The sequence below is a fragment of the Nematostella vectensis genome, chromosome 4 (assembly GCF_932526225.1).
Source record: "Nematostella vectensis chromosome 4, jaNemVect1.1, whole genome shotgun sequence".
Taxonomy (NCBI): domain Eukaryota; kingdom Metazoa; phylum Cnidaria; class Anthozoa; order Actiniaria; family Edwardsiidae; genus Nematostella; species Nematostella vectensis.
The window spans coordinates 9865942-9889292 of NC_064037.1; the positions used below are offsets into that span (position 1 = coordinate 9865942).

At 39.1% G+C, this 23351-nt stretch overlaps 2 protein-coding genes and 1 long non-coding RNA gene across 3 annotated transcripts; 1 reads left to right on the forward strand and 2 right to left on the reverse strand.

Moving 5' to 3' along the window:
• Nucleotides 1–3513: 3513 nt before the first annotated feature.
• LOC5513763 (splicing factor ESS-2 homolog) lies at nt 3514–14100 on the forward strand. Its single transcript, XM_001633945.3, has 5 exons — nt 3514–3783; nt 6078–6228; nt 9841–10488; nt 11176–11398; nt 12474–14100. Exons 1-5 carry the CDS (start codon nt 3676–3678, stop codon nt 12742–12744), a joined length of 1401 nt encoding a protein of 466 aa, XP_001633995.2. The 5' UTR covers nt 3514–3675; the 3' UTR covers nt 12745–14100.
• Nucleotides 14101–17702: 3602 nt separating this feature from the next.
• On the reverse strand, nt 17703–18957 carry LOC116619009. The gene is made up of 2 exons (XM_032383303.2): nt 18784–18957; nt 17703–18016 (listed from the first exon to the last, which is right to left on the reverse strand). Exons 1-2 carry the CDS (start codon nt 18935–18937, stop codon nt 17811–17813), a joined length of 360 nt encoding a protein of 119 aa, XP_032239194.1. The 5' UTR covers nt 18938–18957; the 3' UTR covers nt 17703–17810.
• A 2928-nt stretch (nt 18958–21885) lies between these two features.
• Nucleotides 21886–23083, reverse strand: LOC125561969. Its single transcript, XR_007307676.1, has 2 exons — nt 23004–23083; nt 21886–22199 (listed from the first exon to the last, which is right to left on the reverse strand). It is a non-coding gene; the product is annotated as an uncharacterized LOC125561969 (long non-coding RNA).
• Between the last annotated feature and the right edge of the window lie 268 nt (nt 23084–23351).

The window sequence follows — 23351 nt, forward strand, 5'->3', positions numbered from 1 at the left end:
CAAAAATTGACCCCATACAGAAAGATCCTTTTTTGTCTCCATCGTAAGGCGGACAAAATGTGATGACCGAATTACACCTGAGGTCAGGTTGATCAGGCGGCTAAGGAAAGCTCTACCAGGTACATCAACTGAACAAGCAAAATTTAACTTGCCAATCAACGATTGCAACGCAAGTAAGGTAAGCTTTTTTCGGCGTTGATTGTTTACAATATGGGGTGCTTACAGTATGCCCTTGGAATAAATTTTATTTAATTATGTTTTATTTGGTTACCATTAGACTCGACAATATTAGTTACCATTACACAATATTGCTCAACTGGGCTTGTCTGAATGTTCAAGAGAAAAGAAATAAGCTGTTGATTTTAATCACATTGAAGTTATTGCATCCAAGTGTAAAATCTGCGAGGCTGTCAACGGCGCATAGTAATCTCTTATAAAAATTAAACTAAAGTAAGAGATAACAGATGCTAACCTCGCTCCGAAAACTAATAGTTCTGAATTTTAGACGGTGAAAAATTATGAAATCCGTATCGAATGCGCCGGTGACAGCCTCGTGGATTTTATTTTGGTGCCGGAAGGGTAATAAAAGTTTGCTTCGCTCCCTATTCCGCCGAGCGTAACTAATTGTCCAACGGCCTCTGTCAAGGAGGCAAATTGCTGCTGTTTTAAAAAATGGCTAGCGGCCAGGGCAAATAGTTTAGCTCGGATATTTTGCCACATATCGAATGTAAGTTAACCCTATGGCATAGGTCTACGAGATAAAAATATATCGTTTGTTGTATTTTCCTTGCGAACGCCAGCCCAGTGAAATACAGAGATAGTGGCCTCTGCTAGCAGGGAACGACGGAATTTAAGTGCTACCGAAAATGGCGCCTCCAACCTTGTTTCTTACCTTAGGGGGAGGGGGAAGTGAAGCTGTATATTTCGCTAAGAAAACCAACCCCAAATCGTTATTAGACATACATTTGACAACAACAAGACATGTTCTAAGGTTTAAGGCAATTTTATTGGCAACATTTCACAAAAAAATCGCTACTTCAATCCACTCGTTGTACCTCTAAGAAGAACAGCCGATTCGAAGCTACGAACAAAAACCATTGCCTGGGCTACCTGACCAAATATGGTTTTGTGTTACTATGACAATCTCGTTGACCAATCAGCTGCAGGATACAATATCTGTATTTCAGGAACTGAAAAACGCTACTCGCCCGCACAGAGCCTCCTCGCTTCGCTCGTCACGGGCTTTTTGGCTGAGCGTCACGCACTGGACGAGATAAGGGCCCGGTCGCACTAGCAAGATGTTCAGGACATCTATGTTTAGATAAGCTCAAAAAGTGACAGATGTCCGTGACATGTTACGAAGCCAAGTGCGACCTCTGTTTTTACGCAACACGACAAATTCGCCGGTCGGGGCAAAACATCAAAGGAGCCGATGTCCTGCCCCAGGGCAGGACATCTACCTGATATCAGGGTAACTCTTTGTTTTTATTCTTATCGCGCAAAGAACGTAACTCACACAAAAAACGTAAATGGTCTCAAATAGCAATCTTCGCTTCGCCTTCAAAGCTAGAGGTGAATCCCTATAAAATCCCTTATTTCCAACAATCTGGCGGCGTGAGGAACGGTCAATTCTAAGCGAAACATGTACGTCTTCGCCTCCGGTGCATAATAGACAACTACATTTGCAATTAACTGAGGAACAGCAACAGCTATGCATCCGACTAACGCAGCACGATGTATATGTACATCCAAACGAAAAGCAGCAGATTATTTTCTATTCATGACTTCCTAAATGTCCCTGACATCTCCTGAACATCTTGCTAGTGCGACCGGGCCCTAAGTCTGGAGGCTCTGGTACCCAGGATTCGTGCGCGCGCTCTAAGTAAAAATTCCAAAACCATAACCGCGGCCGCAGGCCGCGCGCGAAGCTCCATAGGTATAGAAAAATGGTATATAACTATGCGACTCAGTTTTTTTGGTCATTGCACGGGTACCCTGTGGTGTCGCCCGCCTGCCTGCCCGCCTGCCCGTGGGGCCAGCACAATTTGCAATAACTTAGCAAAACGCAACCACAGTGAAATAATTATACAAGAATATATTTTAGCACTATCCGAGAATGCTACATACTTAATAAAACCCCGAAAGCTGCATCGAAACAATATTTAGTCTAATTTTTCCCGCGTTTTGCTCTTCTAACTCGCGGCCGACACCGTTATTAATTGATAAAGTTTTTGCATTATTTTCGTTGTGGCTAAAGCCCAGAAAGAAATTCGACACATCTTAACACTTTTATATTAAAAAGACGTACAAATGATCGATGGAAGGACAAAGGATGGGTTTGGAAAAAGAAGTTAAGTAAGACGTCAATTTTATAATCTTCGTCGGAGCTATGAAAAACTCGTGTGTTGATATATTTCTAGCACTCAAACAGTTAAAGCCATGATGGAATGTTGCTGTTTTATTATACCTAGTTACTAACTAGTAATTCAGCTGGTTTGTTCATACATTATCCCGACCCATTAAAAGGATAGAAATTGTGCGATTTATTGTTCGTAAACAAACGTCGCGTTTGTTTTAGAAAATTTTGTTATTTCTTTGCTTTTAATTCATTCAAGAAGTGAACTAACCTAAAGCTTTTTATGGGATATCTTTTTAACTGTAAATTTCTTTTAACTGTAAATATCTGGAGATTCTTCATCACATTTAAGTTCTGTCAGCTCTTTTATGAAAGATATCGAGCGAGGAACGGTTTTAGTTTATATTTTGTGAGTTCGAAGAACATTTAAAATTGAAAATAAATTCTGGTTTAAATTTTAGGGAAAAAAAAGGTTGATGAAGGGTAATAGGTTCTAAAAAGATCTGCTTTACCTACGCAGTTCCCTTTGTGCATGATTCTTTTTCACAAAAAGATATCTTGAATACCCCAGCTCAACGTTTAGTCATACAACATCTCAAAACTCCCATCTCTTTCATAGAAAACTTAAGACAGCTTTTTGTTAGGAGCATTTAGTTCGATACCTATAGTTTTTCTCTACAGCTTTTCCTAAAAAAAGGTCAAAAGGCAATTCAACCTCTGGCTCATTAGCCCCTAAAAAACAGACTTCACATATTATTTTTTTTTTGTTTAACGTTCTATTTTAAAGGTTACTTGGAATTATTATTAAATTTTAGGTTTATCAATTAGGTTTTGTGCAGCATAAACATTTATATCTTTAGTATTCTTCCGTAGTGTTTTGTCACTGTTCTCTAATTTTTTGCCAGCTTAAAAGGCATGATGCTAAGACAGGATGTATTCATTAATACAGCTAAGTAACAAAAAGTTAGATAATAGTTACAAATGAAAACTTGTTATAAAAAAACTGGACCAGCTAGAAAAAAAAATTAAAGTAGTCAGAAACTATGGCTAAAATAGATACCATAGATTGTACGCTGGCTGGCTTTTAGGCAGTGCCTAAATCTATATATTTTGCGTGGGCTACCTGTGGTAGCTGGTCTTACTTTATGAAGGCTCGGCAGCTCAGCATAAGGCCAAAGATACGTAAATATGGCCGACAACAAGTGACGCATTTTATCCAAATTACCCTCTCCAAATCATCCCATCTTTAGAAATCACCTGTAAGCGACTCCAAGACACTTTCAAAGATATCGCTTCTGTATGATACAATCAATGAAGTTATGGCTTTGGTAAAACGCGACGATAATTTGGCCGTGGCAGTTCCAGAGTCGGCTAAAAACGTATCGAAAAAGAATGTGAAGGTTTTGGATGAAGATACCTATGTCCAGGTTAGTAGATCTCGCTGGTAGCTAAACTTTTTTTAGTTTGTATCTTGCTGTACCGTAGGATAAGTTTGCTTGGTGGGAGAGAGTTATTGATGAAAATGAAGTATAACCTTTAAGTTTATAGTACTTTCATGTTCAGTATTAGGTCTTATTAGCATACCTGCCAACTCTCCCGGTTTTTTATCAAATCTCCCGGTCTCCCGGTTTTACCATAAATCTCCCGGTTCATGAGCAAATTTTAATCAGTCTATTTGTTTTTGAAGTAAAAGTTGGATCCTAGCCACAAAGTTCAGCAATTCTTATACTGTAGTTTCTATCCAAGTTTATGACTTTTTCAGTTTTTTTTTTTAAACTAAAAGGTCTCGGTAAAGGTAAACGACGTGTCCGCGGAAAAAAAATATTGTCGCGCCACAATTTTCACTACATGTACAAACTATATATCAAATAAAAGATTGAATTATCTCCTGCAAGTTTTTTTTTTTGCAATAGCTAATTCCAGTTTTGAGTTTTTAGTTTTGAGGCCTCAAACTTAAAAGTCAGAGTTTACGCTAGAGCATAATGCACCTTCGCGTTATTGCGCATGCACTTGCATGTAATTGCATCTCAATGACAGATAGATTATCTACCAAAGTGTTGAGGACTTTTTGTTATTTGACACTGTCAACAAAATATCACGAATCAAAGTTGGAACTCTCATTTCTGGCAGAATTTGGAGACGAAAAGTGCTATAGAAGCTTTCTTCAGTTGAAAATAAAAAATTCCTCAAACACTTTATGACATGGCATAATTATCTATTATCTATCAGATCCCTAAAATGTGAAGGCGATATCTTAAAACCCGTCGCAAGGTTACGCCAGACAAGCAGGAGTTTTCGCCTAAAAGTAATACGCTAGAAAAGTCAAAGATTTGTCGTGAATTCACAGTCAACAGGTCACGGGAAACAGCAAAGGCCCATTTTAGCCGTCTTAGAATGCGATTTATGGAAATTTTTTTTTGCAAAAATAAAGTTTAAGAACTATTAATACAGGTTTTACAAAAACCACAAAAACAAACAGTGGTGTCAAATTTTACCTTTACCAAGACTTTAAGATCTAAATAATCAATGAGCCTTCTGCAGGCGTTTCTTGTAGACCACAGGACTACCGCAATACCAAAATGCTTGCATATATCGACCAATCAAGTTTGACCATTTTCGTGCAAATTGTTGAGAAATTGGCTCATACTTTGGAGCTGTTTTCGCGCGAGTTTGTAAGTTGGCGTTGTAAATCATGCCAGCCACAATACAAATTTCAAGGCTCATCAAAGTGATTTTTTAGGCGCTCTGGGGTCAGGATACGATGGAATAAAAATGCTGGTCTCTCAAAAAGTAGTTGAAATTGATGTTCTTGACATCGAACCATTAGTCCAGTCAATCTAGTGTTTTACCAAAAAGTAATTGCAACACAAGTAATTTCGAAAGGGAACATTGCGAAAATTTCTATAAAAGTTTTCGCCATTTTATCATATTTTATCAAATAGATATAAACTGAGATTGTACAAGCGTAATATCGATTGAATATATTATTCAGAATATTTGTTACAAAGTTGAATGAATTTCTGTAAAAACAGACTTTTTTTACTCCTCATATTTTCTTTCGCCTTACGACAGGGTACACAACAACAATAAGAAAACAAAAGAACACGCACATCTTCGAGCAAAACTCTCGTGATTTGCTAATCCCCCCCCCCCCCCCCCACCCTCACCCCATACCCCCTCCCTCCCCCCTTAAATAATCTCCCGGTTTTTCAAGTCTGGGGGTTGGCAGGTATGTTATAGATAACTATAGATAATAGTGTAACTCTGAGGCTCAGCTTAGGGAAAGGGAAGGTCAGTGGGTCAGTAAGATATATAAATTCTTTTTTTTCCATAATCGCGCTATTCTAGAATGTGAGATTTTTTGTCAGTTGTAATGTTTTGGTGTCTCGCGCCACTATTCTGATGTAAGTAAGCTTGTAACGTTTCACCTTCTTCAGTCTGCCCTGAAGAAGTCTTATTAAAGACGAAAATTTGGCAGAGTTGAATTCCAGTTTTTGGTGTATTGTATTCATTCTTCAGGTTCACAAACACGACTATTTATAAAGGGGTGACTGGTTTATAATGCCATTGAAAAATACCATTTCCCCAGAAAACAGGCCTCTGTAAACAGGTTGTCTGTTTCGGCAGCTATCAATGAGATTACTAGAATGGAATCTGTAAAGTTTGATACTAATGATGGTGGTCTAGAAATTGTGCTAATCATCTCCTGTCTCAATTTTAGTCTGTAGATAAAATAATCCAAAGAGATTTTTTCCCTGAGCTTTCCAAGCTGAGAGCACAACATGAGTACCTTGACGCTGTGGAACACAATGATACAGAGCGGCTCCGTGAGATATCATCACGGTACCAGTCCAACCAAACTCCACATCTTGGTGAGTTTACAATATTACAATAACATTTTCAGCACAATACAAATTTTGATATTTCTATGACGTAGTTTTCGAATACAATGTCCTTTTTTAATTCGACTAGAATGCCCTTTTTCAATTTGAATTTGATTTCCTTTTTCAATTGACTACAATGTCCTTTTCAATTCAACTAGGATGTCCTTTTTCAATTGACTACAATGTCCTTTTCAATTCAACTAGGATGTCCTTTTTCAATTGACTACAATGTCCTTTTTAATTCAACTAGGATGTCCTTTTTCAATTGACTACAATGTCCTTTTCAATTCAACTAGGATGTCCTTTTTCAATTGACTACAATGTCCTTCTCAATTCAACTAGGATGTTTTTTTTTTCAATTGACTACAATGTCCTTTTCAATTCAACAGGATGTCTTTTTTCAATTTGACTATGATGTTCTTTTTCAATTCAACTAGGATGTCCTGTTTCAATTGACTACAATGTCCTTTTCAATTCAACTAGGATGTCCTTTTTTAATTGACTATAATGTCCTTATTAATTCAACTAGGATGTCCTTTTTCAATTGACTACAATGTCCTTTTCAATTCAACTAGGATGTCCTTATTCAATTGACTACAATGTCCTTTTCAATTCAACTAGGATGTCCTTTTTAAATTGACTATAATGTCCTTATTAATTCAACTAGGATGTCCTTTTTCAATTGACTAGGATGTCCTTTTCAATTCAACTAGGATGTCCTTTTTCAATTGACTACAATGTCCTTTTCAATTCAAAAGGATGTCTTTTTTCAATTTGACTATGATGTTCTTCTCAATTCAACTAGGATGTTTTTTTTTTCAATTGACTACAATGTCCTTATTAATTCAACTAGGATGTCCTTTTTCAATTGACTACAATGTCCTTTTCAATTCAACTAGGATGTCCTGTTTCAATTGACTACAATGTCCTTTTCAATTCAACTAGGATGTCCTTTTTCAATTGACTATAATGTCCTTATTAATTCAACTAGGATGTCCTTTTTCAATTGACTACAATGTCCTTTTCAATTCAACTAGGATGTCCTTTTTCAATTGACTACAATGTCCTTATTAATTCAACTAGGATGTCCTTTTTCAATTGACTACAATGTCCTTTTCAATTCAACTAGGATGTCCTGTTTCAATTGACTACAATGTCCTTTTCAATTCAACTAGGATGTCCTTTTTCAATTGACTATAATGTCCTTATTAATTCAACTAGGATGTCCTTTTTCAATTGACTACAATGTCCTTTTCAATTCAACTAGGATGTCCTTTTTCAATTGACTACAATGTCCTTTTCAATTCCAGGATGTCTTTTTTCAATTTGACTATGATGTTCTTTTTTAATTCGACTCACAATGATATTAATGCTTTTGTTTTTATACTCTTCTTTTTACTAAATTAAGCTAATGACATTATACTCTAAATATAAATGCTATCTACTGTATGGAGTATTTCTTCTCTTATGAACTTTCCCAAATGTACAGTATGTAATTTAACTATTGCTCACCCAAGCAAGTTCTAGAAACTACTAAATGGCTTTTCATTTGTATTTGTCATACTACTTCCTAGAATACCTTTGAAATAGCCTGCTTTAGTAAAATAAATAATATCGCTTTCACAAACTATCTACAAAAATGTATCTTATTTACAAAGACTTTTTCAACTTTTATAACAAATAATCTGAATCCTACTTTTAACAATACTAGACAGGGCCTCTGACAGGATGCGGAGATGCAGATCCGCAACCTAGCCATTTTCCACAACTTCCGCACCCTGAGCCGATTTTCCAAAATTTTGGTTCTTTCAAGAAATTAAGCAAAAAAGAAGCCTAAACTTAATTTGCAATGTATTCTTTCACGATATTGTTAATTGTTTTGAGTTCAAAACGTAAAGAAATGGGGAAAAAGCAGTTGTTTTTATACTTTCACGACGATGTCAATTCATAAGCTGTAAAATCTACCAGGCGTTTTAAGTATGTAGCTGACGTAGACTGAGTTCTAGCCCCATTTCACATTCCTCTTTTTCAAATAAAACCTCGCATATGTTGCCTCCCATTATCCACTGTAAACTAAAGCACATAATTAACACAAAAGAGATGTATATCACATTGCAGAGAAAGATTAGGATGTTTTTGCATCGTTGACGTTCCTGGAATCAGTTCCAGCAACGTGAGATTCCTGGTTACCACATACAATAGAGTTACCGTGGTTGCGAAGAAATTCCTTGATGCGAATTCATACTAGTGTAATACTAGTGTAAGTCCCAATTCATACATAGCGCTCCTGTCGTGCCAAATGTAATTGTTTGGATTCTGCACATGAACAGTTCGACGTCTGAATCAATTAAGTTCGGCATGGTGCTAAGCACAGCTACACCTGTCGTGCTGCACAGCAAAGCATGACACTGATTCAAACGTCGAGCTTCTGATGTGCCGAATCAAACACCATGTTTGTTTTATTTTGTGCAACAGAAACTACACTAAAAATAAACTTTTACTACACGCAAATCTATTGAGCACGACTTATTTAGTGTGACGTCAATAGAAATAGGCAATTAGATTAGGCACGGCAGAAGCAACATTGAGATATCAGGCTCAACAAAGACAAGCAAGAGTGAGTAGAGGAAAAATGCAATTTCAAAGACATTTGTACATGCGTGAAATAACATGCTGTTCTCACGTACATACAGTATGTGATATTACACAACATTAACGGAGGGAAATTCGTGGTACTCAGCTTACTCTTCATTTTGCGTTGTTGTTTAACTAATATTGAGGATTTATTACGATATTGTAATATAGACTTTTGTAGACCGTATAGATTGTTCCAAATTTTGATATTTGTGTATTATATAGATAAAAATCAACGACTATCGTGTAATTAGATATGTCATATATCCTGTACCTGCAAGTGAGTAAAAAAAAAGGTTGATCACCCCACAAAAAAAAACACTTCCCCACCCTCCTAAAATCTGTGAAATTTCGATTTTTGTCCGCAACTTTCTACCCAAAATTTCCACAAAATTTGAAGATTTTTTCCGCATCCGATCAGAGGTCCTAACTAGAGTTTACTACAATCAAATCACAGTTTTTAAATCTAATATTTTAAGGTCCTTTTTACTCATTTTCTATTTTAAGTCCTTCACAACAAGGGGTCTGCATAGAAAAGCTGAAATTGGTAAAATTGGTCAGCAGAAACTACACTGTTTTCCGTAAAACATTGCATTCTAACCCTCTGTTGATTTATTTTTGAAATGTATCATATAATTAATAGCAACAGTGCTGAAGAATAAAAAAAATGACTTATTTAAAAGTCTAAGTTTTAAAGATTGTTTGTTTTGATTCCTACAAAAGGACTGTATGTAGACAAAAGTATAATGTCATAGCTGGCTTTTATTCTGTATTGTACTAAGGTTTAGGTTTCAAAATATAACAGTATAGTCATATTTTCACAGAACAGTTAGCCAAAAAGTTAAATGATCAGCCATCAAATACCATTTTTCCCAGTGGCTCCATTCCATTTCTCTGTGTTCTTTTACTGCAACTTATACAGTAATTTTCAATAAATAATAGTTAATTTTATGACTTTGAATACAGCAACTCCAGCCACTTTTGACACCCCTAGCACCATCCAAGGAACCCCTTTACGACAAGGCGAGGTGTCATCTATGCACAGAGAGCAACCGAACCAGTCACAAGAGGGTGATAAACGAACCAAAGACCCTTCAAACCTTCCACTGGACAAATTCTTAGCCAAGCACACAAGTGAGGATAATGCTTCATTTGAACAAATCATGGAGACGGCCAGGGAAAAACACCGAGAAAAATATGAGTGGCTTTATAAGAAAGAGGAGGAGCATTCAGAAATCCAGCAAGCAAGTTTAGCGCTTCCCTCAGGAAAGGAGGGAGAGCAACTTATGATTGAACAGCGACCAGCAATGGTCGAGACATGGACCTACAAAAATAAAAATGCACTTATGTATGTCCCTGAGGGTACAGAACACTCAGTGATTGAACAAATTGAAAAGAAGGCTAAGGGAACACAAGAGGTTATGCATGAAAATACTAGGTTTAGTAGAAACCCATTTCCTGACGCTAGTTGTAGTGGGATGCTGGCTGATGCGTCAGCAGCAAAGCTGGCTCAGCAGCAAGGCAAGATTGGAGTTGATGGGCAGGTGATTGCCCCATCAGAGACTCCAAAAGTCAATGGGTTTGGGTTTATTGCCACTCCCTCGCCTGCACCAGGTAAGAAAGTACCAACAGTTGTTGCCTTTTGCATCAAAATGTATCTATATAAGCAGTGAATTGACCCATTGACACTGAAAACCTTACAGTACCCCTTCCAACATCATCACCAGGAACACTGTTACTGCCACCACACAGCACAAACAGTAGTGTAGATTAATGCTACCCTCTTGACCAACATCTTGTATCCCCTCACAAAATCCTCACCGTTACCACAAACCCTTTCCCCCACAACATCACAAACAGCCGCTAAACACACTATAAACACACTACAATCAGCACCACTACCTATCACTGTAGCTACACCAAAAAGACTAACACAAACTGCACTCCATTTTCCCTGGCACTGCAGTATTCATGTTATTTATCTTTACTTAACCAATTGTGTTACACTTTATAAAGATATGTGTTGAGAAACATGATTGTATACCTGCCAACTCTTCCAGTTTTCGCGGGAGACTCCCAGTTTTGAGACTTCAAACTTCCTATACATTTACTCTATTATACAGTCCTTGTATTTGAAACACAATCTCCCGGTTTTTTAGTTTTCAATGCTTTCAATGTTGGCAAGTATTGAATTGCGTTCTACTGTTAAAACTATTGCAATCGAACAGCATAGCTCTGAGTTAATGTTAATGTCAAATAACAAATGTAATAATGTAGTCTGAGGTTGTTTCTTTCTTATAGGTGTTGATGCCTCTCCATTGATGACATGGGGTAGTATTGATGGCACCCCTTTCCGCCTTGATGGGAGTGACACGCCCAAGCCTAGCACCCCGGGTCCTGGCTTCAGGATGCCAGAGCCCAAGCCTAGGGAGAAGCTTGGGCACGCCTTGGCGGAGAGAGTTAGCAGACAGCATCGGGACAAGAAACGGGACGCAAGGGCAAGGGCTGCAGCGATGATAGGGAGGTAACTAAAGGAAACTTTGAGAACCATGAAATTCTTCTTAGACAAATTAACTTCTCCTACAAGGGGAAATATCAATGTTTGTTCTAGAAACTGTACTGTATGTTGCCTACTGTATGTGTCAATTGGCACTCAGAGGGTAGGAATTTCACACATGGGTTGTCACCTGGCCATGGTATGAAGTAATGCTCCGTGTAAGAACTAGGCAACCTAACAGCATATGCACGCGTGTATATCAAAAATGCCTTTGTTAATATTTGAAATTTGATTGGTCAAGACAAAAAATTACAAACATAAGTTACACTTTAAACTAAATGCTGCCTAATTTTTTTTTTGATATTTGAGTTTTAGGATTTATTAGTATGTGTAATATGGCTTATTAGACAAATTTAACGTTGGGAACCTTGTGAAAATTATGTCAAGCAAAAACTATTGTTCTTTCTTCTTTTGATTGGTTTACAGAAAATCTCAGATAAGATATATTAGGGAGCACATGTTTCATGTAATTTCCTCAAAATCTCACTACATATATTCTATATCTTGTGCGTGTGTGTTTTAGCCGTAGGACAATGAGACTTTGCCTAGTTCTTGCATGGGTGATTACTTAAAAAGTCTGTCAGCCGCCATTTTGTCATCTTACTAGCATTATACCAAGTCTGGAAGAGCATCCATTTCTAATGGCTGATTCGTGGAAGGTTTTGCCATACTGTTTTCTACTCTTGACTCTGGTAAATGGAGCATTTTTATGGTTAATTTGAGATTTCATTACATACATTTGCTAAAAATATTTGATGAATAAGGCTGGTTAACTATGACAATCACACACCCCTTGGCCGCCAAAACTTGGCTCATTAAAGGATCATCAATTACAATATTTTTTTCCATATGATAATGTATGACTTCGAACCTCCCCTTAGCAAATCATGGGTACATGCATGGATGGATGGTATAAATGGTATGGATGGATGGTATCATACAACTGCCAAGAACAGGTTTTCAACCCTATTGATTTCATCATTAGGACCTTTCATTACCACTTACAATTTTCTAAATGCTGTCATATTTTGTTAATTTGCAGTAGCCAAGGTCAACCAAGCTCTGTAAAGAGACTGAACAGCATGTCTCCTGCAGCTCAGCTGTTGGCGTCCAAAAGATTGGGAATAAGAATGGGCACAGACAAGGCATTACAAGCAAGCTATACCCCTTCTCCTTCGCACAGGGGTGAAGCCACACCCAAGAGCACCCCAGGCCATTCAACACCTAGGACCCCTAAGACACCTGGCATGTCAACACCTACTAGAACGTCATCGCTAACAGATAACCTGCTTATGCTACCAAAGCAGCTCTAGCTATTTTATTGGGGGAGCAAGAAGGGGGTGGGGGAGTGGGCTGGTGCATAGCCAGGATTTACAGGGGGAGGGGTTACACAGGAAAATGTATTTTTTATGTTTGGAGGGTGCAGGATATTTTTTTATTCATGCCTCAATAAAAATTCAATATAAATTAACCACAATTTTCTTAATTTTCCTGCTCTCAAAATGCGACACGTGACAACAAAGGAATAATGAGGGCTTCCCTCTAGATCGAGCGATTTTGCTAAAATAACGAAACGGCGGATAAGGAACTATGTAATAATTATCAGGAGGAGGGGGGCTGTAAAATGAGCTTCAAATAATGACAAATTACGTAGGACCCCCCTACAACAGCATCAAGTTTAGCTCTGACCCCTTCCCCCGGTCCTGTTCCTTTAAAAATTACGACCCCCCCCCCCCCCTCCTACATTCTACCTGTAGTCACTTGTTTCCTAATGCATTCTATTCGTCAGGAGGATAAACACCGCATAGCTTAGGCTAATAATTAAAGCTCTGTCTAATAATTAAAATAGATTGAGTAATATTTACCTAAAAAGGCCCATAGACCTGAGATTGTTATACGCAGCGGTTCGAGATACCTCCCCTTCATGCGTGACAAATCTTATCCTCTTGTCGTCTTGGTGTGGCCACTAGAATATGTATGCTTACGGGAGTCCACTTTCTGAGTTAAGCTCAGGCGAACATCAAGAGAAACAACGAGTTCATTTTGCCGATAAGTGTTTTTTTCGCTCGAGACTGTGCACTTTAATTTTTTTTGTTGCAATAGCCTGCGGCTCTTAAGTTCCAAGTTTTTCTCGTGTACTCCCAACCTCCCGCATGCGTTTATCACACCATAAACAATAGAAATGTGTAATTTATTGCTTAAACCAATATCATATAAGTAAGAATAACTGACTGCGGAAGTGAAAGCACAAGTGAAAGCAGAAGTGAAGGCGGGAGTGAAAGCAGAAGTGAAAGCGCAAGTGGAAGCGGAAATTAATGGTTCACTGGGAGGAAGAAGAAATTGAGGAAATAGACTCATGAAATAAGAGTTCATTAATAGTTTTGTGGCGGGAAATTAAGATGGAATCCCACCTTGGGATGGTCGGTATCCCACCTTTGATGTATAGTAAGCCCACCTCTGTATCTTAGATCCAACCTAATAATAAATGTCTCTATAGATATAGACACATTTATTATTATTATTTTTAGGGGATTACAAATATTTAATATAATGTGAGCATGTCTGCTTTCAGAGTTTAGGACTGCAACAAAATTCCAGTTTAGAGGTGAAATACCTTTATTACAGTTTGTTAGTTTGAATATGTTGCAATATTTAACAGTAAGTACGCAGCTCCTTTGTCTCCTATTGTCTTTGTTCTACAAGGGAGTTCTTTTGTCTCTATTCTTCTCGTTCTTTTTGTCGAGGTGCGGATATTGTCTATTTGCCCAATTAAATTGCAGCTTGTAAGAGCTGCGTACTGACCCATATTTAATGCTCTGGGCCCTGTTGTACGAAGCCTGAATAAGTGCTATCCACTATATAAATCCTTATCCAGCAGATATTAACTTCGTAGTATAATGTTTGGTGGACAGTGCTCATCCACTGGATAACTCATCCAAGCTTCGTACAACCCGACCCTGGATGTTAAATTTATCAATGAAATGAGCAAGTGTTTAATAATAAGCCAAGTATACACTGTGCCATTATATTGCCGCATGACAGTTTCTCCAATATGGTTCTTGATTCCGGATCCTAAGGTGTGGATTCCGGATTCCATGTGTTTTTTCCCAGTGGATTTCAGATTCCATTTTCCAGGATTCCTGTATTCCGGATTCCAGCTTAAGTCTTGGATTTCAGATCCTAGTTTGTGGATTTCAGATTCCAATAACATGGGTTCTGAATTCCAAGTCTCATTTTTTCATGGATTCCGGATTACAAGTCGTGGGGCGAATTATAGACTAACTCTATCCCAAAAACGTTTTATCCAATGTTGTGTTTTCCGCTTTAATTTAATTATCATTGCAGAACTATCAATGCAACTATTTTTGTATATGCTTATTAAATAACTGTTAGTTTCAGTCCTGGAGAGGATCAAGGTTTTTTTCTATTTAAAAAAAAGTGATTTTCTGTTATGAAAAGCAAAATTGGTCAATAGGGCTCATGCTGTAACCTATTTGCTGGAAGTACATTTGGCCGTTTTTGTATCGTCAAGAGAAGTGCATCCTACTTAAATCCATAGCGCTTTTATAAACACTCGTTGCATTGCGTCAAGCTATGTCAAAACACCCTTCAATATTCATATTAAAGAAGTGGGCCCAAGTTTTAGTAAATAGCAACAATGTATATAGCATTGATACAAATATAACGGCTTTAATAGAGATGGAGGCTAAGCTATAGGATGGATTATTTTATTTGTGTTCTTGTCTCAATTATTAAAACTAGAAATACATCAAATGCAGGACCTTCACAACAGCGAAATTCCACTGATTATTACTTGATCGCAGGCTGCTGATTTGACTTTCAATTTAAACATTACAAAAAGCGTGCGGTCAATTATCGCGTCAATAAAACGGTCTTTTATTCGCAAGACAACAAAGGCAAAAGAGCCATTTGTGCCCAAGATCTATAAGATTTTCGTTCGATTCCGTTCATTTTAGAACGGCATATTATTGATCTTGCTACCGTTTTGTCACTTCATTCTTCAGTTCTTATACAAAGCAAGCGCATCATTCTTCCGATTCCTTTTCGACATCCGGAAAGACGTCGAATCCAACCGATAATGTTCCGAGCACCTTCCGAATGTTTGACCAACTACGACGAAGAAGACACGAAAAATCAACCCGCCTATTAAACGCATACATCGCAATGCTGTTGTGGGAGCTTCGCGCGCAGCAGCCAAACAGAAATCCTCACTCCGGCACTTCGCACCGGACTGTTCTGGAGCTCTGCAGGATATTTTTTTTGAAGGGGGGGGGGGAGTAGTAGCAACTACCCCCCCCTCCCTCAAATATCTAATGGTCCGTCCTTTATCCAGCCTTCTATCCACGCTTTGCGCAACGCTATTTTATTCGCCGGTTAACTATTCGCTGGATAGGGATTTTATCAGGCGGTTAGCGCCTATCCGGCGGATAACTTATCCAGGCTTTGTTCAACCGGCCCCATGTCTTCATCTTTTCCTTTTTTTTTTTTTGCTATACCCTCTTGGTGGCATTTTAGCTTATCCACAGTGTGGGATGCTGGTTCTGACCAATCACTCGCGAGATATTCAAACAGTCAACTAGAAACAATGTCTTAACAAGTCTCAGTGTCTAAATTATCTTTTAATAAGACGCAACCGGCTTTACCCTCAAAACTGCCAATTCCTACATAAATTTGATTTTCAAGGCGAAGAGTAAAAGTATCGCACGATTTAATGAAGTGAGTTTATCATGCTTATTATCGGATTTGGGTACACAGTGCGTGGTATTCCTACTTAGGATTGAGGCGAAAAGAAAAAGTGTCGCTCGAAGTAAATTTATGATGCTCGATATTACATTTTGACGACATTGAGTTAATTGAAACTGTCTAGACGAGAAAAGAGAAATTCAAATAATTCCGATGAAATGAACTACACGGGGACGAGGACAAATATTTGAGGCAAACAGGTGTGGGGCTGTACCATTCCTCCTCTGATCGCTAGAATACTTCTGGGTCTGCAAGTTAGAGTGTTCTCGATTAATGCTATCTTTCTGAACGAATCGTTTGCTTTGGAGCTAAAATAAGGGGAATAAACGGTATAGAGAGAATAGAAAGGTATAGAACAAACAATATTTATATACATTATTCTTTCACAATTATCCTCGAAAAGACCCATGGGAGCTTTTTTCTTAATACCATGGTGCGTTGTCATATAAAAAAAGGGTATTGACGATCCTTCTACAAGAAATGACCTACGTTTGGCATTTGTGTTCGCGTCTGAATATAGCGGATTCCGGTCTTCACCAATCCCGAAGGTTTCGCGTCACTTCGCTTTCGCGACATCTATTTTTCACGTCAAGAGATTGTAGAATTAATACCAAAGTTTTTTAAAAAGGCAATAATAGCTCATATAAATATGGATTATTTCCACTGTTTTACAATTTCGTGGGTAGACAAAGGAGGTGAATTACATATTGACATTTAAAGGCAGATTTTAAGACCCTATAGTTATGGTGGTTCTATTCCCTTGCGTCTTCCACTTGGTCTAAAGGAATATAAGAGGTGTAGCCATAGCAATGACATACAAGGCCACCCAAAAAGGAATCGGTGATCGTCCACTCCACCGCCATACACGTATGTCACTGGAACTCGCTCTCGCATTTACTCTCACGTCGGTTTTAATGAAAAAAATACGTAAGACCCCCCCCCCCCCCTCTCCCGCCAAATGTCCGGGAAACAGTTGTTAAAGAATCATATCTTGCCTATAAACAGTTAAGGAGTACAAGCGCAAAGCGTTTCATTGGAGAATCTGATAATTTTTTTTTCTGGAAATGGTCCAAGGCAGAGTTGGGATTGGAGAATGGATTGAGCAATATTTACCTACGTGGTTATTCGCGGCGGTTTTTTCATGTATGAGATACCTCCCCTTCATGCGTGACAAATTTTATCTTTTTGTCGTCTCGGTGTGACCGCTAAAATATGGATGTTTACGGGAGTCCTCTTTCTGAGTTTGAGCTTAGGCGACTGGGGAACATCAAGAGAAACAACGTGCTCATTTTGCCGATAAGGGTTGACAGATATATAGAGATTTAAAGAACATAGCGGTCCTTAGTGAGACTGCAAAGAGGTCCTCAAAGTTTGCGTCGATTATGTGTTTAAAGGGAAAGGACCCCTCTGGTTCTACAGCCCCCTCCCCTCCTGATAATAATTGCACAGTCCCTAACAGAAAAAAGGAATTCTTCCCTGCAAATGGGCGCAATAAACCAACGCATTCTGTAGTGATGTTAGTTTTATTTGCCACTTATGCTAACACCATGACAATGTCGACCTTAACTGGATTTATATGAATTTTATCTTTTTCTTGACATTAAAAGGCATATTTTTAGACGTTCCTGCAGTTATGGTGGCTCCATGGCCCTGCGTCTTCCATCTGGGCAAACGTAGTGTAAGAATTGTAGCCATAGCAATGACATACAGGGCCACCCGCAAATGACTCGTCGATATGATAGTCCAACGCCATGCACGCATTCCACACGTTCTTGCATTGATCCTCACATAGGCCTCGGCAAGCAGTAGGAGTCCCATTTCCTAAACCAAAACAAGACAATTAACACAATCATTAAAAGAGACCGACGTCAACAGGAAAATGCAACTCGCCATTTCACAAAAGCGCCTTTTTTAGTTCTTAGAGTAACGATCTTGAACCTGGCAAATAAAGATACCCCTTCTCTGTCACGATAGTGGATTGACAGTCTCTTGTAGTTTTACGTGACGTCACTTAGAATAGGAGGCACTCATGAAAGCATGGTTGACACAGCTCGGACCTTGTAAACTACGTTGTTGTTTCTAATAAATATTACCTAGAAAATCAAGACACTCTCCTATACGACCCAACACATTTCACACCTTTCCTTGTATTTCTTAGGGCCGGGTTCCTAGAACGCAGGATAACGCTAACCCAGGGATGAATGTCCTTTTTATCCAATCAAATGTCAAAAAAAGACATATTTATCCCTGGGTTAACGCTAATCTGCTTTCTAGGAGCCAAACCCAGGGTGACACTTATAGTTCTGATTGTAAACCCTGGCCCTTCTACCGATCCAACCTCAACTTCCCTTTTATGCTCAAATTCGCTCGTCTGGTTCTCCATGTAGTCCCTGGCGCTCCTACCGATGGAAACCTCTTCCCTCCGAGTTACCTATTCGGTTTTCCTTGTAGCTCCCGCTCCTCCTTCCTATGGACAGTCCATCCTCCTACACATCCTCTTTTCTCATATTCAGGGGGTTGTGCTTGTAGCTGTTGGTTCTCGTGGACCCCTCCCCTCATGAGACCCCTCCCCACCACATCGTTCTCACCTAGTGAATCGCTCATGTACCATGTTTTTTTCTGCTCGAAGTTGATGACACGTTTTCCCTTATGCACTTCCCCGCAATTCTTCTCGGCAGCAGCATGACACGCCATGATAGTCAAGGCCGCGAGCACAATGCCGATTTTCAGAACAAATCCCATCCTGATGTTTAACTGTCAAGGTCTCTAAAAACAGTGACGAATTGTTGTGGGTTACGATAGAACTCGAGTAAAATGAAATGGTTAGTATTAAGAACAAATTTCAACATCGCGAAACATGATCAAATGCGATTCAAATGCGAATGATGAGTATATGACTTGTCTGTAGCTAGAGGCGGGACTACTCCACGCAGTTTACAATCATAAGTGTAAGTTAGTTTGTGAGCACTATCACTGGAGATGGCGCAACGGGCCAGCGTTCGCAGCGGTTCTTTTACGTCGCTGAATAAAGGATAATAAAGTGCAGTGAGAATGATGAAAGATGATGAAGGATAATAAAGTGCACTGAAAAATGGACATTCTTATCTGACAAGACGAGGGATGCACAGTCCCAAATGTAGCGAGTCAAGTCTTTGAGACACCTTACCTTTACTTGGCGAAGTGTGTAGAGTGAGATGAGGTGCGAATCGTGTGGTCGTCTTTTATAGCGTTTCCATGGGTGGGCGTTTCTTTCGGGCACTCGAACGCTCAAGTTACGAGCACGCGTTTTCGACTACTTGATTCGTTATTAAGTACTTCCCATTGAGATTGAGCTTGAATAACTACTTCATGAAAAACTTAATTAAAAGCTCTTTACTCTATTACATCTCTATTACCAGGTATTAAAAAAATGTTTACCAGCCAATATTTCTTGCATCTGAAAAAAACCCGGTATACTTGCAGAAAACCTTATTAATTATTATGTAACTCAGAAATTATTTTTTGGTGTGACCTTGTATTATGCGGGCGCGTGGTACGGGAGCGTGATATTCGTTTACTGTTCCTCGCAAAAAGCCATAGGGATGCTTAAAGAAAAACTCATAAAATACTCCTGACTGCTTTATGCATTTCTCCTAAAACATTCAAATATATGTTTTTGTTTTTGTGGGCCTAGAAATTAGCCAGAAAAGTTGAAATGCCATGCAGTGTGTTTTTTGGTCATCAAGTTCGAAATTGATGGTTCCGCTCGTTCGGTCTTCTTGACTGTTGGGCAAAATTAATAGTAGCATAAATGCAGTCAAACCAGGCGAGTCTGATGAGCCCCAGTGTGTAATAGCAGGTGTTTACCAAGGAGGGTGGGGAAGGGGGAAAGGGGCGTGCGCACTCACCATATGGAATCATATGGAAAAAATATTTGACTCGGCGTTTGTACGATAAAGATACAGTTTTAGAACTGAACATTTTGAAAATTATAGTCACGCCTGGGGGCAGACACAAGTATTAAACTTAAAGCATAACAACGCTTGTTTCAGGTATCTCCACATTTGGCAGCCGTTGAGATTTTAATTAGACGCAACCGGCTCTACCCTCAAAACTGCCAATTCCTACTTAGATTTGATGTTTTAAGTAGAGTAAAAGTGTCGCACGGTTTGATGAAGTGAACTTATTATCGGTTTTTGAGTTCACAAGGGCGTGGTAGTGCTACTTATGATTGAGGCGAAAAGAAAACGTGTAGCTCGAAGTGAATTTATGATGCTCGATATCACATTTTGACGATATTGAGTTATTTGAAACTTTTCAAGACGAGAAAAGAAAAGCTCAAATAATTTCGATGAAATTAACAACACGGGGGGGGAGAGGAAAATTATTTCCTTTGACGGTTTGGGGTTGCCAAAAAAGGTACCATTCCCCTCTGATCGCTAGAATACTTCTGGGACTGCAAGTTAGAGTTTTATCGATTAATGCTATCTTTCTGAACGAATCGTTTGCTTTGGAGCTAAAATAAGGGGAATAAACGGTATAGAGAGTATAGAAAGGTATAGAACAAACAATATTTATATACATTATTCTTTTACAATTATCCTCGAAAAGACCCATGGGAGCTTTTTTCTTAATACCATGGTGCGTTGTCATATAGAAAAAGGGTATTGACGATCCTTCTACAAGAAATGACCTACGTTTGGCATTTGTGTTCGCGTCTGAATATAGCGGATTCCGGTCTTCACCAATCCCGAAGGTTTCGCGTCACTTCGCTTTCGCGACATCTATTTTTCACGTCAAGAGATTGTAGAATTAATACCAAAGTTTTTTAAAAAGGCAATAATAGCTCATATAAATATGGATTATTTCCACTGTTTTACAATTTCGTGGGTAGACAAAGGAGGTGAATTACATATTGACATTTAAAGGCAGATTTTAAGACCCTATAGTTATGGTGGTTCTATTCCCTTGCGTCTTCCACTTGGTCTAAAGGAATATAAGAGGTGTAGCCATAGCAATGACATACAAGGCCACCCAAAAAGGAATCGGTGATCGTCCACTCCACCGCCATACACGTATGTCACTGGAACTCGCTCTCGCATTTACTCTCACGTCGGTTTTAATGAAAAAATTACGTAAGACCCCCCCTCCCCTCTCGCCAAATGTCCGGGAAACAGTTGTTAAAGAATCATATCTTGCCTATAAACAGTTAAGGAGTACAAGCGCAAAGCGTTTCATTGGAGAATCTGATAATTTTTTTTTCTGGAAATGGTCCAAGGCAGAGTTGGGATTGGAGAATGGATTAAGCAATATTTACCTACGTGGTTATTCGCGGCGGTTTTTTCATGTATGAGATACCTCCCCTTCATGCGTGACAAATTTTATCTTTTTGTCGTCTTGGTGTGACCGCTAAAATATGGATGTTTACGGGAGTCCTCTTTCTGAGTTTGAGCTTAGGCGACTGGGGAACATCAAGAGAAACAACGTGCTCATTTTGCCGATAAGGGTTGACAGATATATAGAGATTTAAAGAACATAGCGGTCCTTAGTGAGACTGCAAAGAGGTCCTCAAAGTTTGCGTCGATTATGTGTTTAAAGGGAAAGGACCCCTCTGGTTCTACAGCCCCCTCCCCTCCTGATAATAATTGCACAGTCCCTAACAGAGAAATGGAATTCTTCCCTGCAAATGGGCGCAATAAACCAACGCATTCTGTAGTGATGTTAGTTTTATTTGCCACTTATGCTAACACCATGACAATGTCGATCTTAACTGCATTTATATGAATTATATCTTTTTCATGACATTAAAAGGCATATTTTTAGACGTTCCTGCAGTTATGGTGGCTCCATGGCCCTGCGTCTTCCATCTGGGCAAACGTAGTGTAAGAATTGTAGCCATAGCAATGACATACAGGGCCATCCCAAAATGTCTCGTCGATATGATAGTCCAACGCCATGCACGCATTCCACACGTTTTTGCATTGATCCTCACATAGGCCTCGGCAAGCAGTAGGAGTCCCATTTCCTAAACCAAAACAAGACAATTAACACAATCATTGAAAGAGACCGACGTCAACAGGAAAATGCAACTCGCCATTTCACAAAAGCGCCTTGTTTTTAGTTCTTAGAGTAACGATCTTGAAACCTGGCAAAAAAAGATACCCCCTCTCTGTCACGATAGTTGATTGACAGTCTCTTGTAGTTTTACGTGACGTCACTTAGAATAGGAGGCACTCATGAAAGCATGGTTAACACAGCTCGGACCTTGTAAACTACGTTGTTGTTTCTAATAAATATTACCTAGAAAATCAAGACACTCTCCTATACGACCCAACACATTTCACACTTTTCCTTGTATTGCTCAGGGCCGGGTTCCTAGAACGCAGGATAACGCTAACCCAGGGATGAATGTCCTTTTTATCCAATCAAATGTCAAAAAAAGACATATTTATCCCTGGGTTAACGCTAATCTGCTTTCTAGGAGCCAAACCCAGGGTGACACTTATAGTTCTGATTGTAAACCCTGGCCCTTCTACCGATCCAACCTCAACTTCCCTTTTATGCTCAAATTCGCTCGTCTGGTTCTCCATGTAGTCCCTGGCGCTCCTACCGATGCAAACCTCTTCCCTCCGAGTTACCTATTCGGTTTTCCTTGTAGCTCCCGCTCCTCCTTCCTATGGACAGTCCATACTCCTCCACATCCTCTTTTCTCATATTCAGGGGGTTGTGCTTGTAGCTATTGGTTCTCTTGGACCCCTCCCCTCATGAGACCCCTCCCCTCATGAGACCCCTCCCCTCATGAGACCCCTCCCCACCACATCGTTCTCACCTAGTGAATCGCTCATGTACCATGTTTTTTTCTGCTCGAAGTTGATGACACGTTTTCCCTTATGCACTTCCCCTCAATTCTTCTCGGCAGCAGCATGACACGCCATGATAGTCAAGGCCGCGAGCACAATTCCGATTTTCAGAACAACTCCCATCCTGATGTTTAACTGTCAAGGTCTCTGAAAACAGTGACGAATTGTTGTGGGTTACGATAGAACTCGAGTAAAATGAAATGGTTAGTATTAAGAACAAATTTCAACATCGCGAAACATGATCAAATGCGATTCAAATGCGAATGATGAGTATATGACTTGTCTGTAGCTAGAGGCGGGACTACTCCACGCAGTTT

Coding starts and splice junctions, on each gene's coding strand:
- LOC116619009 (XM_032383303.2), bottom strand. CDS start 18,937: ATGGGATTTGTTCTGAAAATCGGCATTGTGCTCGCGGCCTTGACTATC. Junction 18,017..18,783: donor GTACATGAGCGATTCACTAG/GTGAGAACGATG, acceptor GTTTTGGTTTAG/GAAATGGGACTCCTACTGCT.
- LOC5513763 (XM_001633945.3), top strand. CDS start 3,676: ATGGCTTTGGTAAAACGCGACGATAATTTGGCCGTGGCAGTTCCAGAG. Junction 3,784..6,077: donor ATGAAGATACCTATGTCCAG/GTTAGTAGATCT, acceptor TCTCAATTTTAG/TCTGTAGATAAAATAATCCA. Junction 11,399..12,473: donor GCTGCAGCGATGATAGGGAG/GTAACTAAAGGA, acceptor GTTAATTTGCAG/TAGCCAAGGTCAACCAAGCT.